The 19,448-nt window shown below is 38.5% G+C and overlaps 1 protein-coding gene across 1 annotated transcript in view; it reads left to right on the top strand.

Annotated features, from left to right (window-relative positions):
- Positions 1–19,053, top strand: part of jupb (junction plakoglobin b) — a 58,331-nt gene extending 39,278 nt beyond the window's left edge. The window contains exons 10-16 of the mRNA XM_026372544.1: positions 2,600–2,752; positions 5,062–5,181; positions 5,745–5,895; positions 8,959–9,080; positions 10,571–10,613; positions 16,162–16,301; positions 16,855–19,053. Of these exons, the coding sequence (XP_026228329.1) occupies positions 2,600–2,752; positions 5,062–5,181; positions 5,745–5,895; positions 8,959–9,080; positions 10,571–10,613; positions 16,162–16,298 (726 nt within the window). The 3' untranslated portion in view covers positions 16,299–16,301; positions 16,855–19,053. The remainder of the gene's footprint in view (positions 1–2,599; positions 2,753–5,061; positions 5,182–5,744; positions 5,896–8,958; positions 9,081–10,570; positions 10,614–16,161; positions 16,302–16,854) is intronic.
- Positions 19,054–19,448: the final 395 nt, after the last annotated feature.

Below are 19,448 nucleotides of genomic sequence, written 5' to 3'. Positions count from 1 at the left end.
GGGAGACAGGTGGTCTTGTCCACTTTCATATTCCAGCTCAAACAAGTATTGTTGGATTTCAAATGCTGACATTGTCAATGATAATTATTTTTTGTTTATTTAGCCTTAAAGAATGGAAGAACGGGGCACAGGAGCTAAAACAAACTGTTTCAAAGGGTCAAAGGAGTTATTGCACAAAGGCCTTTTATAAGAAAAATAGTTTTTGGAATTTTAAATTATCCAAAACTAGTTAAGTTCAGCTTCAAATATGGCCTCTTTAATAGGATTGTAATATTATCCTGCAGGTACAACTCAGTTCTCTGATTACTCTGCAGTTGTAGGATTTATTCAGATGTAACAGAGTACCAGGGAGTGGTGGACAGTTTTGTTGATTGGTGTAGGCTGGTGTATGCTCAACCATCTTCAACTCAAAATCAGTAAAACAAAGGAGCTGGTGATGGACTTCAGGAAATCTGGGAGTCCAGTCATCCCTCTCTCTATACAGGGGGAGGAGGTGGAGGTCGTATCTGAGTACAAATACCTGAGAGTGTACTTGAATAATAAACTGGACTGTACTGAGAACTCATCAGCACTGTACAAAAGGCTCAGAGCTGGATGTATTTTCTGAGGAAACTCAGGTCCTTCAACATGCTGTGGATATTTTATGAGTCTGTGGTTCCAGTGTCATCTTGTATTCTGTAGTCTGGTGGAACAGCAACATGTAGATGGCAGACGTTAAGAGGGTAAACAAACTGATCAGGCGAGCTGGCTCCATTCTGGGGGTGGCGCTGGACCCTCTATATGCTGTAGGTAAGAGGACAATCCATCCCACCCACACAGCCAGAGACTGATCAACATTGAGTGCTCCACAGAACATCACAAGAGATCCCTTCTACCTGTGGCCACTAGTCTTTACAATTCTTCTGACAATTTCTTGTCTAATATCTGTTGTCAGTCCACCCTGGACTTTATCTACTAATCTATTTTCATCCATCTTACATATTGTGTATATATATATTGAGTTTTCTGTATTGGTGTTACTTTGTGTGTATCTGGTTGTGGTGAGAGCAACTCAACAACTAAATAACAACGCAAAAAACCATGTAACTGAATTTTAACAATTCTTCAAAGAAGAGTGGGTCAAAATCCCTCCACAGCGATATGAAAGACTCATTGTCAGTTGCTGCAAATGCATTTTTGCAGATGTTGCAGCTAGTTATGGCGCAACCAATTAGTGTCAATTGGTGTTTATTGATGTGAAATGGACAAATGTACAATGCGACTTTATAGAGGGTGATGGATGGATTATTACTAGTTTTCATAATAGTAAAGATCTTGAGGCTAACCAACATGAATCCTTATAGTTTGAGTGGTCACATGTTTACATGCTTTGAAGTAACCTGGTTACAATCTACACTTTTTTAAGCAGATTTATAAAGAAATGGACAGCCTGGTTATGGTATGGTATGTCTAAGAGATTAGAAAAACCTAATTTCTCCAGGTAGATTTCTCCCACAGAACTCTGATTAGTCTGCCATGTATTTGCATAACTGAGTTTCTAATTTATTATTTTTTTCAAGAGTGCATATGCAGGAAAAATCCTGAAGGTCTCCATTGTACTACTTCTAGCAGAGAGAAGTAGCTCGATACAAAGGGAGATCAATACATGAAGCTATGCTGCTTTAAATTACTCATCTGCTGTATGTATGCATGGATTTCCAGTAACCAGGTTTCTTCAGTCCATGTAAAGTCATTTCCTGATTACCTGAGAAACCTTGTTACATAAGTACACATAAACAAAGTCACTCAGTCATTATCTCCTCAGTGGCACCTATTCATGCCGGCTTTCCATAGCGAAAAAGTTGGCATGCATGACCCTCTGGTCAAAGGCAGGTGATGATGCTTACAGATTCACTCTCACAATCTAATTAATCCCACTTTTTTGGGCAATAAAGATATGAATACTATGAGACATTTTATGGTAGCTTTCAGTGTTTAACAGTTCTAGGTAATTGTTGTCAGTACAACCAGTACTACTCAGTCACAGTAGTAGTTGCAATCAGGACATAGAGTTGTGGGGATGCTGGAAATAACTGTCAATGTCATGTAAATATTTGGACCTAAAACAGGTCAAGAAATAGAAATAAAAAGGTACCTGCATTTTTAATGTGTTTACATGTTTGTGAACTCTCCTAGCCTGGTCCTCACTAATGCTATTCTCTGTGAAATATCTGCAGGGTCACATGTTTTTCAGTGCTTTAAAATTAAAAGTTAGAGCTTTTCTGAGCACTTTGCTTTTGCTGCAGTGAAACAGCACTGAGTTCTTGTGGATGTCTGGATGCTAAGAGTTGGCCCAGCTGTCTCCACTGCTGCGAGAAAGTTCTCCATCCCCAAAAAACTGTTAGATCTTTTTTCTCTCATCCCTGTCATGTCCTTTGATATGAAACATCACACACTGGTTTGTAAACATGAGCGCAATGTCAATGTATTTTGCTGAAATTCTAAACAGTAACTGGCACTGCAATTTGGAGGCACCATATGAAGTTGCCTTTAATGTTGACCCACATTGGCCCTTGAACGTCATGTTGAGAAAGTTGTTTGATCTCTGTCCTCCCCTTAGGCCACTGTTGGTCTGATCAGGAACCTGGCACTGTGTCCAGCTAATCAGGCACCACTGAGGGAGGCAGGTGCTATTCCACGATTGGTGAACCTGCTGCTGAAGTCTCACCAGGACACACAGAGACATGCCTCCTCTGCACAGCAGACATACCAGGTTTGGAGCATGTGCACACACATGCAAACACTTTACAATATGTGCCCATGCACTTATTGTTTCTTTTCCAAGTACTCCAAGATTTTAAATCTTAAACAAAACTAAATGATGCTATTGTTCATTTTTCATATCTAACTGGAAGCTCAGCTGTGTTACAATACAATTTGCTACTTTGGGGCTAGACAAAAGAAGTAATAGAAAGCCACACAATCATGTTGTGATAACCCTGTTGGAAGTAAGTGTTTGATGAGCTATTTACTTTACAGAAAGTGGTTGTTTAAGCTGAGTTTTAAACTGAAGACAGTACATTTTATTTTATTGTTTACTGATGTGTCATGTATTAAAAATGATAAGCACCAATTTACTGATCTCCTGGCCTGAACTGTATGAACCAAAGCTATTTGTTATCTATGATCTGTGTCTCTAATGCAGTTATAGGGGAACTCTCACATTATTGTTGTGGATGTTATGATGATGGTTAGATATCACCTTTATGTATGCCAGAGAAAAGGCAATTCCCCTTTTCTCTGTCTAAGTGCAATGTTGTATTGCTGTGTTCCAGATTTTAAGTCCTCTAACTGTATATAATCTGACAAAACTGTATCATGTCACCACTTTCCATAAGACAAAAAACTAAGAAGATAACCATCTGCCTCGACTGGTTGGGGTGAGTAGAAAGTGGCGATAGAAAGAACAACAAGTATCAGACAAAATACTGGCCAGGTTGGTGAGAGGAGAGCAGAGGAGCTCTGTGTATCAGTAGAGGTCCCCCAGCAGAGTAATCTATGGCAGTACAACTAAGAGATGGTTCAGAGTCATCTAAGCCAACTCTATCTATAAGCTTTATCAAAAAGGACAGTTGTCTGCCTGGTTTTAAATGTAGAGAGGGTCTCAGCTTCCTGAACCTAAACTAGGAGCTAGTTCCACAGGAGAGGAATAAACAAAATCCCCTGGTCAAAATAACCCCAGGTATCCTCAAAGTAGTAGGCCTACTTGAGACCAGATATGTTATCGGGAGTAATGAGTCAATGACTTTCACCAATCCTGTTTCCTGACTGGAAATCACTGCAGGTGATCACACAACTGTTTTGCAACTATGTTTTTAAGGATTTTAGAGATAAAGGGCAAATTGGATATTGGTCTGTGATTGGCTAACACTCCTGGTTTAAGATTAGGATTGACATAATGTGACATAACATCACTGACTTAATAAGCAATTGCGAGTTTTTGTGAATAGACAGTTACATTATAATCTTGATGACATCCTGCATGTTTTACTTCCAGGCTTAAATAAATGTGTCAAAAATGTGTGCTGTTGTAATTAGTAATTGATTGATTTTTTCAGCTAGAACGATATTGAATGCCAAGGTTAGCTGTTGTCTACAGTAATGTTTGCTAATAGAATATCAAATATGCCGATATTGTTTTACATTGAAATGTGTAAAGTTTCACCAGATTCCCTAAACTTACTAGACCTAAACCTGGAACACAATATAACATTATCCTTTTGATAAACTTCTCTCCCCAAGTGTCATGTCAGAAAAAGTGACGCAAATTTGGTGATGATGCTTAGACATACAAAAAAAAAAGAAAGAAAGAAACTGACAGCACTACACCTAACAATACAACACTGGCACATAAAAAAATGTAAAAAATGCAGTGCATCCAGGAAATATATTCCAAAATGAATTAAATTCATTATTTTCCTCAAAATTCTACGAAAATATCCCATAATCTTTGCAAATTTATTAAAAATAAAAAACAAAATCACATGTACATAGGTATTCACCTTGATCATCTTGTTTCCACTGATCATCCTTGACATGTTTCAACAACTTGATTGGAGGGTACCTGTGAGAAATTCAGTTGATTGGACATGATTTAGAAAGACATACACCTGTCTACATAAGGTCCCACGGTTAGCAGTGCATGTCAGAGCAAAACCCAAGCCATGAAGTCAAAGGAATTGTCTGTAGACCCATGAGACAGGATTGTATTGAGGCACATGTGGGGAAGGGTATAGAAAAATGTCTAGGGGATTGAAGGTCCCAATGAGCACAGTGGCCTATCTAATATTCTAAAAATGTTTCATGTGTAAATGAGTCTGTAATTGCACAGAAATCATTCTTATAATATGAAGCTTATGTGCACTAATTAGACAATTTTCTTGATTATATAGAAACAAAAGATACACAATCAAAGGTTACAATTAGCATACAAAAAGAGAACCTTCTAAATTTAGGACTTTTAGTAGTGATATGTTGGCTGGTTTATTTATTTCCTCCATGTTTCTCTGTCTCTGTCACCAGGACGGTGTTCGTATGGAGGAAATAGTAGAGGGCTGCACAGGAGCACTTCACATTTTGGCCAGAGACCCCATAAACAGAGGAGAGATTGCCAGCATGCAGACTATACCGCTCTTTGTACAGGTAAATCTAAAAATGCTATGAACTTTGCTGAAGAAGCACATGATTCTCAGCAGATTAATGAGCAGATTGAAGCTGGAGCCTTTCCCAGCTGGGGTGAGAAAAAGTATTTACCTGAACCAGGTGACCAATTTATCACAGGACTAATAGTCTCTGTGATTCAAATTGTAAGTGTAAGTTCGGTGAGTGAGTATAAGTATCTATGAGCAACACCATGAATGTTTTGAGACATAAATGTAAACCATTAGACCAATTTCTCAAATATATTGCGCTTTTGGCAGAGCTAACAGACACAAACAAGAGAGTGGGGAGATCAGGGAGACAGTACAATGCAGCAGGATGCTATCTGGAAGAAACACATGCATCGGACAATGTTGAAAGAGACTACACTGTTTATGTATGTCAAAACACACAGTGCATCACAGTTTGTTGTTAGTGGGGCTGCATAGCTGCAGACATGTCAGTGTGCATGCTGAGTTATGTCCACCACAACACTAAAACCACCAGGTAGCTTTAATGCTATGGCTGATCAGTGTATGTATGTGTGTGTGTGTGTGTGTGTCCAGTTGTTGTACTCATATGTGGAGAATGTGAAGCGAGTGTCTGCAGGTGTCTTATGTGAGCTGGCCCTGGACAAACAGTCTGCAGAGCTCATTGATGCAGAGGGAGCATCAGCACCACTTATGGAGCTGCTGCACTCCAACAACGAGGGAATTGGTATGTCACATGCCAACTAAGTTAGTGTACATAATGTATCACCACTACCAGATAAAGTGTGTAGAGTTTCTGTGTGCCACCTAAATGCCAAATGTCATTTGCCAGTGGCTGTTTTATGTCAACATGTTGAACAAGAACTGCTTCCTCCAGAACATGAGGGTGTTACGATCGGACAAACGGGACAAGGTCCAAGGAATTGTCTGTAGACCCCAGAGACAGGATTGTATTGAGGCACATGTGGGGAAGGGTATAGAAAAATGTCTAAGGGATTGAAGGTCCCAATGAGCACAGTGGCCTATCTAATATTCTGAAAATGTTTCATTTGTAAATGAGTCTGTAATTGCACAGAAATCATTCTTATAATATCCACTACCAGATAAAGTGTGTAGAGTTTCTGTGTGCCACCTAAATGCCAAATGTCATTTGCCAGTGGCTGTTTTATGTCAACATGTTGAACAAGAACTGCTTCCTCCAGAACATGATACAAAGTAACAAAACAAAACGCCGCTCACGGCATCCAAACAATACAAACTTTCAGACAGGAACAGAGATTGACAAACAGAGGTATAGTCCGGGGTGAAACAAACAGAGTTCAGAGTAATCCCCAACAAACGAACGAACGAACGAACGAACGAACGAACGAACGAACGAACGAACGAACGAACGAACGAACCAGAGTGGTGAAGGATATGGAGCAACGAACCAGCAACAAACAAAAGACTGAGGGAAGCTTATAAAACAAAAGGGACACACAGGTGAGACAAATCTGTAATCAATCAGTGGAGAAAGAGGAAGTCCATATACGGGCAAACAGGAAGTAGCAGGACAACAGGGTGAGAACAGATGACAAACAAACCCAAAACCAACCGAAGGGAGGAACTGTAACACTGGGAAAGTGTCTGCTGTTTCACCTGTTCTCAATCTAACTTTCAAATTGTTTCCAGGTCATACATTTTGAATTTTTAGAGCTGATTTCAAATGAGCTATGAGAATCATTACTATTCTCCCTGTGTCAGAATCCTTCCAACTGCCTCCTTCCTAGGACAAATGAAATGAGTTTCAATTTGAAGGCGTCTCCAGTCATTTCATTTCTTATACTGTCAGAAATGCCTGCCTCAGTCCTCAGGGTCACTCAGCAGGATTCACTGAAAGTTTTTTTTTTCTTTTGGGGGGGGGGGGCTCGATGAGCTCAACATAGCACAGCATAAATAACTTAATGCCATAGTAATAAACATCAACATACTATTAAAAAAAATGAAATGTATTCACACCTTGATAAAACAATAAAGAAAAAAAAAAAACAACTACTTCCTTAATAGAAGGTTAAGACGGGGTTGGTGAAATGCCAAAGCAATCATGTGGTGTTACGGTAATAGCCCAAATATTCACTGACTGTGGTAGGAACTGAGACAAAACCCCAATAACAGATCTGTCTTTTGTAAGTTTGTTTCCTTGCAAAGAAAGGCCAACAGCCATACAGAGTTTTTGAGCAGTCTACAGAGTAAAGTGCAAGATCGTGAATGTGCAACAAACATTAATACTACATACAAGTGGGAGGTTGTGACCCTGAAAGAGAGCAGGAACAAAGAGTGCTGTCTGGGCTCCCCTGAAACATGGCTATAAGGAGACTGCTATCTTTGACATGGCAGAAGAGAGTGAAGACAATGAACATAGGCAAAGAGCAAATCACAAAAACTAAAGAAACATTCACAAATAAGCAGCTGCTGTAAAGAACTGGCAGAGCATCTCGAGGGAAGAAACTCAGCATTCGATTATGCTCATGAGTTCCAGATTTTAGTTGTTGACTGCAAAAGAATTTTGCAAGTATAGGCAAGCCATATGCATGTAATTATGATAGATTTATTCCATTATTTATAAGCCCCCAAAATGGGAGTGTATGTATGAAAATGAATGTCATTCCTGGATGGTTAATGCCCCACCTATATTGTAGCTCTCTCACGACAACACAGACACAGGTCGGTTCTTTATAACGGGCGTTTATTGCTTCTCTTCCTCTTGTTTCTTTGTCCAACAGTAACGCCGTGAGAACTCGTTGGCCGCTTGTCATGAAAAGAGTTCTTAAGTCTTTGAGTCTCTTAAATGTCCGTACCTGGCTTCAGTGGTAGACAACTCAAACTTAAAGTATAACACAGCAGAGTCCCGATGGAGCCATCTGCTCACCTGCAGTCCATGTGGTGAGATGCTCACCTGCCTACTTCCGCTGCATCTCCAAAGTCCCGCGAGACACATCACCCCATGATAATGTCCCCTAATCACGCCAGAGCAAGCGTTCGGCACACACAAGTACCACATTACAGCGAACAACACACTGTGACATCAACATTTCAACACAACTATTTTCATTTAACCATTTAAACAAAAGCAAACAATTTGCACCACACAATAAACTCAACAACATGAACCAACACAGAGGCACTTACATATATCAAACTTGTTGACCTAAAGCTTGATGTTGCTCACATCTTGAGAGTTTAATTTCAAATTGACAATTTGAATGCCATGAAGTGATCATTACATTATTTACTGACCTAACTGTATATGTTTGGGTGCCACCTATGGTTACCCTTATGCCCATGATATCATCTGTTCTATCGCTGACGGTGCTGCGGATGTTTTTCGGTTTCAATGTGATTGATTTCTGGGATTAATTGACATGAACAATCTATTTCGACAGCTCTAGTTTTTAATAGTTTTTCAACAATGGAGGTCATAATGCAGATTGTTAAACTAATCCAGATTGGAGACATTAACTGTGACTAGACCCAGTCTTCTGTGCATTTCTTCTTTCCCCTAAATATGTACATGTGGGCTTTTTCTTCATAGGATTCTGTACTAGCCTAATCCTAGGTAGTGTCATGGATAAGGCTTAACCAGCTCATTTAGGCAGATTATATTAATATTAATATTGATGGCAGAGTGCATCACTATTCAGAGTAGACTAAAACAAGTGATGTTCAGGACAACTGCCCTTGTTGCCTATGCAATGCCTCTGGCCTGGCTTTTTTCTTTCTAAATGACTGTGATGGTTCTGTCCCCCTGTAGCCACCTATGCTGCAGCAGTTCTGTTCCGAATTTCAGAAGACAAGAGTTCAGACTACAGAAAAAGGGTATCAGTGGAGCTCACACACTCGCTCTTCAAACATGACCCTGCTGTTTGGGAAATGGTAAGAACCCTGTTTGTGTGTGTCACAATGACATGTTTTCAATGAGATGTTCTAGACATTTTCATATGGTTTTAGAAAAGTCATGGGAAAGCTACTTCAGACAATGTCATCAGACTATGTAGCTTTATTTGTGTTCTGGTTTCAGCAGTCTAGTAACATTTTCATTTTAAGCTGGAAAAATGTATTGCTGTGCAGATGATACTTGTTTCACTTTGATTACCAATGCCCACTTCATCCCTTGAAAATTACATAACTGACATAAATTTATCAACAATTAAAAATGTTCAGTCATTCCTGTTATAGGTGCAAAAGACCAATAAGAAAAAAATTGCCTGCAGCTTAACATATAGTTTCAGTACAGTATGAGTTCCCATCCCTTGATAATAATAATTTAAATAGAGTAGTTAAGGAGTCAGAGATTAGCCACCACCCATATCCTAATCAGAATGAATGTCTTTGCTCCATAATCCACTTTTCCTGCAATGATAGAATGAAAAATATTTCTGTCTACGTAGAGCTTGCTTTCTTCAGGCTAATCAAATTGTTTCATTTTAAACTAATGTATATATCATAAAGTAGCACCACCAGCATCTAACCAGAGGCAGACTGTCATGCTGAGCCAGAGAGCAGTTGCCACACAATACAAGAAGCACACACTCTCAAACAGTCCACACTGTTTAGCTTTTCTGCCATAATATCTTCTTTTCTAACTTACATATAAAAAGTGCTTGCATCTTAGCTTGTTGAATGAGCAAATATTCAGTTTGCAGGCTAGATACTTAATTAGCTGCTCAGATGCAGCCTATTAAAACAGCATGTAGACAAATGTCAATGCAGTCTGGTCAAATTCTGGTGTATTCCTTACTTTTCATTCCCACTTCCAAAATGCTGTCTGTCCATGGCTTACAAGCTAAATCATAAATTTAGTTCACATGTCGGAGCTCAATAATGAGAAGAGGTCTAATTAGTAACACAAGTGAAAACTTGAAGTTTTGTGAAATAGCTTTGATAGCTGTTATTTGTCTGGCGTTCAGATAATTAAAGATTGAAAATAAAAAACGAAGAGCAAAACGTTTCTGACTGTGTTGTGTGAGTGTGTGTGTGTGTGTGTGTGTGTGTGTGTGTTAAGTGAGAGAGAAAAATTAACATAAGAAGCTAAACAATGATACAAGGAGGGACATGAAAGTGAGGTGTGCTTTATTGTCAGTGAGGCAGAAGGTAGAAAAGAAAGTTGTTGGGATCTTCTTCCAGCAGTGAGCCAATAATAAACAAGGCACAGAGCTTTCAATTAGGAGAGATTTGTTGTGCTTTATGCGAGATGTTATAGTATGTATGTAGTGTATGTGTTGAGAAGTATATTATGAGTAGATATTTGTGTGATTTTTCAATATGTGTGCTAATAGTTTATTTTCAGATGTGCGTATGTCCAACCCCCATATTCTATCCTTATTTACCTTATGTTGTTATTTTCTTATGCTACTTCTCTCCAGGCCCATAGTGCTGTTCCCTTGGAGCCTCCATACCTAGCTGATGGTGAGTACTTTGTTTTACAAAAAAGTATTCCCAAAACAGTTTTTCATGCAAATAAATATGCACAGATTGTACATTTCTGTCTGGCTTTAGCATAACCACACTTAATTAGGACACATGACTGGTGTGGTGGCTGCTCCCTAATGGTGATGTAATACACAAAGCCAACATAACCAGTTGCAATTCTTCAGTTTTTGTAAAACAGTAGTTTATTACAACTTGGGTTTTTGCCAGTTTATTGACTATTAACACTCACCAAAATAATTGCAGAGAACTCAACTCAACTCAACTCAACTTTATTTATAAAGCCCTTTAAAAACAGCTTTGGCTGACCAAAGTGCTGTACACACTGAACTGGGTTACATGCATGCTTGTCATATGCTGTGTGTAGAGCAGTGTGAGAATGCACATGGTCTTATGACATTTACCCCAAACTGCTGACTTCTTTACATTTCTGATCTTGTTTGGTCTCATACTGCTCCCACAACCCACAAAGCTAGCAATCATCTAGGCCTTAGTCTCAGACAAAACAGCACCAGCAATAGCACTCAACTCAAATAATCTCTTAATTCATCTCCCACTCTGTCTTCCCATGCTATCACCGCACGTCACTTTATGTATCTCTCATGTCTCAGCTGTCTCAATCCGAATCAGTTTTCCTCCTTGATTTACCCGGACCAAACACCTTCTGCACCCTGGATGCAGCCATCCACAGCCTCTACACCACGTCTGGGTAGCCTCAGTCTCTGTCCTCCAGGTCTGCCTGTCCCTCACCTCCTAATCCCCGTCTCACTGATCTGATCCATAAATAACATTCACACTCTTATCAGGTTCTGTCCACTCTAGCTTGTGTGTTTCATGCAGAGAGACTATAACTGCATACTGCCACAGCAAGGTCATCACCAATACCACAGAGACCACTCCAACTTAAAAACACTGCTCTACCCCCTCCACCTTCCCTCTCCAGCTCTGTTATTGCAGATAACTTTGCCAGCTTTTTTAAAACTATCAAGGTGTCTGCCATCATCTGCCAGGTCTCTGTACCTGACGAAGATACTCTGCTAGCGCCATCACTTTTCACTCTCCTGATTCTCCACTCTAAGAATTAGAGAACACAAAAGACATTTTTCCCACCACATTTTAGCAGTTGCTGGGTCTTAGAAGGTGGAGAGGGTGATTCACCAATCACAGGTTTGACAGATTCATTTTGGTTCTTTCGGCTCTAGTGCCATTGGCCAGGACATTGAACTACAGACTCTGTCTTCACTGTTTAAAAGTTCCTGATATTGAAACCCAAGTTGCTCCGGCATGTGTGTTACACACGTTAGGGTTAGGGTTACCATTATGGTACTCCAGATGGGGTACTCACATCTCATGAAAGTGAAACATTCCTTTTCATGTTGCTGTGCGTTCAATGTCTTCTCCCTTTTGTAATGTAATTGCTTTAGAAAAATGTCTGCCAAATACATGTATACAGGCACTGGCTTATAGAAAGCACATTAAATACAAAAGAAACTAAACTTTTTAAAGAACACTATCTACAGCTGATATATCTGACCCTGCAGTTGTTTTTTATACGATCAGTAAATGATGACGGTCAGGACTAGCTGATATCATCTCTGAAAACATAGTATTTTGGTCCCTTTAGTGTTCTGAGTGTATGAGTAGGGAGGATGGATCTTAAGATGTTTAAAGTAACCATATTATGCTAAATTAACTTTTTGGTTATTTTGGTACATTTATATGACTCTATGGTGCATGTAGACACAAGTATGTTAGAAGTGCACTCTGTCCTCTTTTTTTTATATTTTCTGGTTTATAAAAACCAGTCCCTGAGTGGTTCATTGAAAGTTTACGCTCAATGTATTGTTGAGTCTCAGGGACGCACCACTGCCCAAAATAACCTTGGCCCAACATTCACAGTCCAAAATAGTTCTTCCTGGCTACAACAGACTCACACTGAAAACAAACAGCAGCAGCAGAGAGCAAAGAACTGACACTGCTCACCATTTTTTATGTGGGCAATTGAATGTTGAATGTCGAATTTAGCTGCACAGTAATGCTAAATGGCTATTGTGGCTAACATTAGCTTCTCTCAGACCCCAAAGCAGGAGGGCCACAAAACTAGTTGCTTTGGAGAGGTTTCAGACATGCTGCTCACAATAATCTACACAGCTTTTCAGTTTGTTTTTTTTTTAAGGCAAAAGGGGCATAAAATGGGCACTTTATGAGTTTCGGTACAAAGAATGTTGGGAAAGTCTGCTATGCAAGGTCTGAACATCCAGTGGAAATAATTCAGGCTAAGATGCTTTGTGAATGCTTCTACCTTTACAAGGTTTAGTCTTAATTTTAAGGGGGAAATTCTCAGAAAATGTCTTAATTCTTATGTTTTTTTTATTCTAATAATTGTATTAGAATTTCATCACTGGGTACAGCTTTTGGGTTTGGGAAGATTTGTGAATACAGACCCTGATGTCATAGTGCAGTCGTTAGAGCTAAATTAACTCTTTTTTTTTGGTATCTGTGTCTTACTTATACCATCCACGTGCACCTCCTTCAACCTCATCACACACATTCATATTCAGGCAACATTCATTCTTTTAAGCTACATCACACTGAGGTTAACACATGTCCTGGAAAACCTGGACAAATTAGTTTATTTACTTTAATAGACATAGACATTCAGCAGGACAAAGGTAAGAGAAAGCTTCCCCATGGTTAGAGTCAAAAATCATATTCTTTTGCAAAGTCTTAATTTTCACATAGACATGAAACACATCAGTGTCTTTGGTCTTTTCATCGCAGGAATAGAGGATGTCAGAGTTTATTTTATTTATTCTGACCCTGTCTCTGTTTACCTCTTCAGACCTTCACACACATCTGTCCTGCAGTATCCTTGTTTTCCCCTCTCTGCCTGATTGTGTATCATGACTCCTTACTCATGTGTTTGTGCCTGTTAATTTTGGAACTTTGGAACTTGGATTTTGCTTTTTTGTCTGGTCTTTTGCCTAAATTATCTGGTTGCCTGGGTTCTTCCACCACACCACCTGTCTTTTCCTAATTGCATGTTTACTGAACTGAGAATAAAGGTGAACTTTTTATACAGTATTGCTGTAGTTGTCCTAGTTATTCTTAGTTGTGACAGAACAATATGGCCAATATGGCCAGAGTGCTGCAGGAGGTTTCCGCTCATCACTACTAACTGCTGGGACCCATAGTGATTAGGTTCAGTAGCTCCCCCTCTGGACTTCTGTCTATTTTGCTTGTCCCCAGAATTTTACTGTTACTGAGTGGGAATAACAGTCTACCATCTGTCCATCTAGCAAACTATTTACATCCAAAGTAAGGAAGGTTTTTCACTGCACTCAAAAGTTACCTGTCTAGTAAAAGCTAGAGGATGTTGGCCATGTGGAACTTCAGAACCCCCATACCCTGCTATCTTCTACAACAGCCTGAGCTTATTCTTCCTTATTTACTGTCGGGCAGATGATGGCTTCATAGATAGAAGGCTGGGGGTCCAACTTGTGGCATTGACCAAGCAAGTCCTTTCAAGTGTCCTGAACGGTCATTTGCTTAGCAATGTCACCTATGTCTCCAATCTATCTAATATAATCCCTGTATGCCAAGACACCTCACTCCATAGACCCTTTCTCCAGCTCTCCCAAGTGACATCTGTACTTCCTACCTGGGTCTGACACTAAGGCCATGGAATATTAGTGGATCGTTCATCCCATTCTACCTTTACCATGCCTGACTGACGATAACATTCCTACAATTATCCTATTTATTCCTGTGACTCTCAGGTTCTTGCCTGAAAGAACTCTTCCTCCTAGACTAGGCACCTTCTGTGGATGATGTATAACAGCCTTTTCAGCACAGCCACCAGCCTGTCTCTGCCCCATTGGTACAAAGGAATGCATCAATGCTCTCCCTTTAACAGAAGTGAGGCTTTTTCACTTGGCCTTTATTAGCCTCTATTGCCCAAATTAGACATGAATCACAGTTGTTTTGTTTGTTCAATCTTAGTCTTACATACTAGATTCTTGCTTTGTTAGATGTTTCCACATGTCAAAGATTGTAAATTCTGTGGCGGCCAGTAGTTGTTTACCTATTTTATCTCAGGATCTATAGCTTTTTTCACTTTTAATCCTACTTATTCCTCTGTTAGACTTGGTTATTCCATAGATTTTGCTCTTTTTTTGCTCTTGTCGTCCCTTTTTGCCTGTGTTATCTTCTTACCTGTTGTCAAACACTGCCTCTTCCACTCCCACACCATCTACCTTTTTCCTGCCTGCATTTTACTCAGCTTTGAATAAAGGTGGACTGATCTAACTTTTTACCCAGTATCTGTGAAGTACTGCATTTTAATTTCAATTCAATTCAATTGTATTTGTATAGCAGTATACAGTATACAGAAGTCATCTCAAGGTACTTTACAATGTAAGGTTTAAGACCTTACAGAGTATTATTGTATGAATTATTACATAGGAAACTCAACAATCCCATTTAAGCAAACTTTAGGCAACAGTGGAGAGGAAAAACTCCCTTTAGAGGAAGAAACCTCCAGCTCAGGGTGGGCGGCCATCTGCCTCCAACATTTATGTCCTTCTTCCATGATAGGAGGTGATATTCATCTTTATTTAGTAACTGGCGGAAGTCTTTTTTTAAACAGAATTATAGCATAAATCCTCTGCTGTAGATCTGACGCAAAAGCCTGTATTTTCACCAAGACCAAATGGTTAGGATGCTGTATCTCCACAATATTTGCAAAAGTCTTAAACCTGTCCAGTCATCAACCAAGTTTAAGATAGCTTTTTATTGTTTGCGTGAATGACATTTATCGAACACAGTGAAAAACATTTAAATTCAATTAAATGTTAATTGTATAGCACCAAATTACAAAAGATGTCATTACAGTGTAAAGTTTTAGACCTTTTAAAATATCATATAGATTATATATAGAAAACTCAACAACCCCACTTCAGCAAGCCCTAGGCAACAGTGGAGAGGACAAATCTCCAGCAGAAGCAGGCTCAGGGTGGGCAGCCATCTGCTTCGACTAGTTGGGGTGAGTGGAAAGAGGAGAGAGAAAAGAACTACAGAACAAAAAAACTTAACAAAAACAAAACAAACAAAAATTTAAATTTGAACACCAAGAAACTGTTGAACACCAAGAAACTGTAGACTGAAATGAAATTAGTTATAAATCTTATTTAGGATTTAGGATTTAGCATAACTTAGAAAATATGCTGCAAGCAGGATGATACAGCTAGTGATATGTTGAAAAAAAAAATACACCAATAAAAGACTAGTTGTATATCATTTGTACACAAACATAAATGGAAACATGTTTCATGCTACGCCATGGTAAACGTAGATTTTACACAGCATCCCAACTTTTTTGGAATGGGGGTTATATATGATATATCTTATTGTTTTATTTATCCAATTTTGATAAATAGAAATGGAAACACACATCACCAAATGTTTTAGCTAAGGTAAGGTACATCGAAAAAGCTGTTTAGTTGAACAGATTGTGTCTGTGTCTCAGAGTTAGATGGCTCTTACCCTGCCTATGGTTATGCTGACCTTCCTCTGGACACCCTACCACTAGACCCTGATCTCCACGACCCCTATATAGCTGACATAACCTACGACCCAAGACAGGCCTACCCTGAACCACTTTAACAGGTAAATACAGGCAAAAAACAATTTTTTTGGTAAATATTTAGTTTAATTTAAGTTTTTAAGAGGGACTCTGGAGTTCCAGTACCGGACCAGTGGATTTTCACAAAATAGATAAACATTTCTTGCCACTGGCCCATGTGTCAGAAAATGGCTCACCTGTGTTTTTTTGGTCTGATTAGAAATGAAGAAGAAGGAGAAGAAAAACCTTGTTGGGTCAGCACTTTGTGTTCCCAATTAGCATGTTACTAATCAAAACTTTAGTGTATATGATCATTTAGACAAACATAAAGGAAAATGTACATTTTTGTATATCTTGTGATAGAGCTCAGTGGACTATAGCATTTAAAGTAGTCATTACTCAAGGTTTATATTGTACTTGACCAAATGCACTTACTTACTACAAGTTACTTCACAAAACTGAACCAAGAACTCGGGCCTGCTGTGACTTGTCAATGTTCAACAAGTCAATCAATATTCTTAATGCTGATATATTGTTTTTCCTCTATGCTTTCTGAGTTTCATTGTAATTCATCAGAATATTTTTTTTTTGTTGCAGGAAAATAATTTAGAAATGCTGAAAGAGATAGAAAGAATGAGCATACAACAGGAAGAAAGACTGGAGAAGTGAATGGAGGATGAAGATTGGCGATTTTAATAAAAACAGAGGTTGCTTACTAAAAATGAGGTTTGTTGTTGCTGTAAATGAAAAAGTGTAACTTTGGTATAATGTTTTACTGTGGGGTGAAAGTGGGCAGTGTCTGAAGTTTTGAGGCATTGTTACACGGGTAACTTTTTGAAGCAGTCAAATTAGGCAAGAATGCCTTACACTGAGATTTTGAGTTATTCAGTTCATGTTGTAATATTAGCCGTGATGCACAAGAATTTTTGCCCTCGTGTGGATTTCTTATTGGAAACACCCATAGTAATTCCATTAAATTATAACTATAAAATCCTTACTCACATTATCAAACCACTCACTAAACCACTCTGAGATCTTTGCTTGCAAAACACCCAATCCAAAATTTAGTAAGAACAGGATTTCTCCCTTGTGGGCATTATCACCATTGCTACCAAATGCTACCCGTGTATCCCAGCCTTAAGCTGCTGTCTTTTAGATGTCTCCTTTGTGTATTTGAACAGTGCACATGTCCCAGGGTGTCCATGTGTGGTTGTTGCATGGTAGTATATTGTGTACTCATTGAAATACTCTATAGATACTAAGTTAAAAAAATACATTTTTACAAGCCATTTTGAATCAGCCAGCCATTTGGAACACTGCTGTGCAGAACTGGACAACAAATCTTTGGCATCTTCAGCATCAGAGTAGAACTCCCACCATATTCTAGACATAGCCTGTGAGACCCACTCACAGTATTTCCTGTGGAAACTTACCATATATCAGCTGGTACTCATCTCTGTGGGTAACATGGAGTAAACTAAAGAGTATTTACAACAATACTAATATTATGCTTATACTAAATGAGAAATACTTTTGTACTAGAGGTGTAATAGAAATCTGATAATAACTGTTACTCTCAGTAGAAGTGTATGGAGGCTGAAGGTCCAATGTATACTGTATATGCTGGTTCTCACAGAAGGTTAGAATTTAAGTCTAATTTACCACCACATCATAGACCACTCTGTGAATCAGGGGCAACTGTGCTTGTAGGTACAAGAATGAACAGTGGTTGTTGACCACAATATTAAGAAAGCACAACTACAATAACTTACCATTGCTGTGGCAATCTACCACATTATACTGTTCCTGAATATGAACGTCATTAAATTGAGTTATTTTGAACTTTTTTGGTATACATTTGTTGTGCTTGTTTGGAAGACCATAAAGTATCTATGGGAAATCTAAGCCCAACAAACAAAATGAATACAGTTTATATTGTTATATGTAATTTGTATTTATGTACCTTATTCACTTTGTCATCAAATAATTGTCATAAATGTCATTAAATAAAAACACTTGTTAAAAGGACAACAATTTAGGTATTTGTCAACTAAATAAATTTTTACTGTGACATCAATTTTCAATCAGATTTTTATGACTCTACGGTCTGTGGTAGTGTCCCTCCCGTCTGCTTTCTGAATGTGAAACAGTGTCTGCCAAAAAAGTCCTTCTAAAAAGTGTTTTTATTGAATTCTGACACAGTAAATCATTACATAAAATAGAAATACATATAGCAATATAGAATTCCATCGATATCCGTTTTAAGCACGTGGTTTGTTTTTCAATAATGGTTTGTTTTTTTTGTCTTTATTGTTATTTGATGGCTCATGTTGTTACCATATACTGTAGGTAGTTTGAGTAATTGTGCTACATTCCAATAGTGTAAGAATTACTTTCAGTGGAACTGATGGACAGACTAACTCTTAGCCATGATAATGTGGGACTTTCAGCTAATTAACAATGTTATAGATGTGCATACTGGCAGAATATAGTGTAGAATAATATAGGCAATAGCTACATAAAGCCCCCTTCAGAGTCATTTTCAAAATCATTATGTTAACATGGGATAAAGCCAAAGCAGCTTTTAAGGTTCAATCTTAACCTTAAATTTACTAGTCCTGGGGTTGTAAGAGCCCCTTTTCTGTGCATGAAATTCAGCCTTGCATTCATACTTTACAGACAATGCACTTCATGCATTGTGATTTATTGTGTGTTTGATGTTTATTTGTCTTTACTCTTGATTTTCTTTTTATTAGTTGCACTGTGTGACTGTGTGTGGTATCCCTGTGTCTGCCAGACAATGAAAATCTGCTCATTAGGAGACAGCGTTGAAAAATCAATTTACATTCATCGGTGCACTAACAGTGCAGGAAACATCTTTCTATGAGTGCAAACTGTGAGAAGCCATTCTGGTTAGTGAATATACTATGGTCTCAGACTCAATTTGCTGAGGAAAACATTAATTATTTTATTTTATCAATTATCAGACTGTTATTTTAAAAATGAGCATGAACTGCTCTGTTTTGTACTGGTGTCTTTACTACATTGTGTACATTATAGTGAAGGTTTTTTTTTATCCTGCAGTATGTGTGTTCATGTAGAATTTGAAAGACAGGGGGTTGATGATCAATCAATAAATCAATAAAAACTTTATTGTCCCCAGGGGGCAATTATTTTTGTAGCAGCACAGT

Source organism: Anabas testudineus, chromosome 8 (assembly GCF_900324465.2).
Source record: "Anabas testudineus chromosome 8, fAnaTes1.2, whole genome shotgun sequence".
In the NCBI taxonomy this organism is placed as follows: Eukaryota; Metazoa; Chordata; class Actinopteri; order Anabantiformes; family Anabantidae; genus Anabas; species Anabas testudineus.
This window is presented reverse-complemented; position numbering and strand designations above follow the sequence as displayed.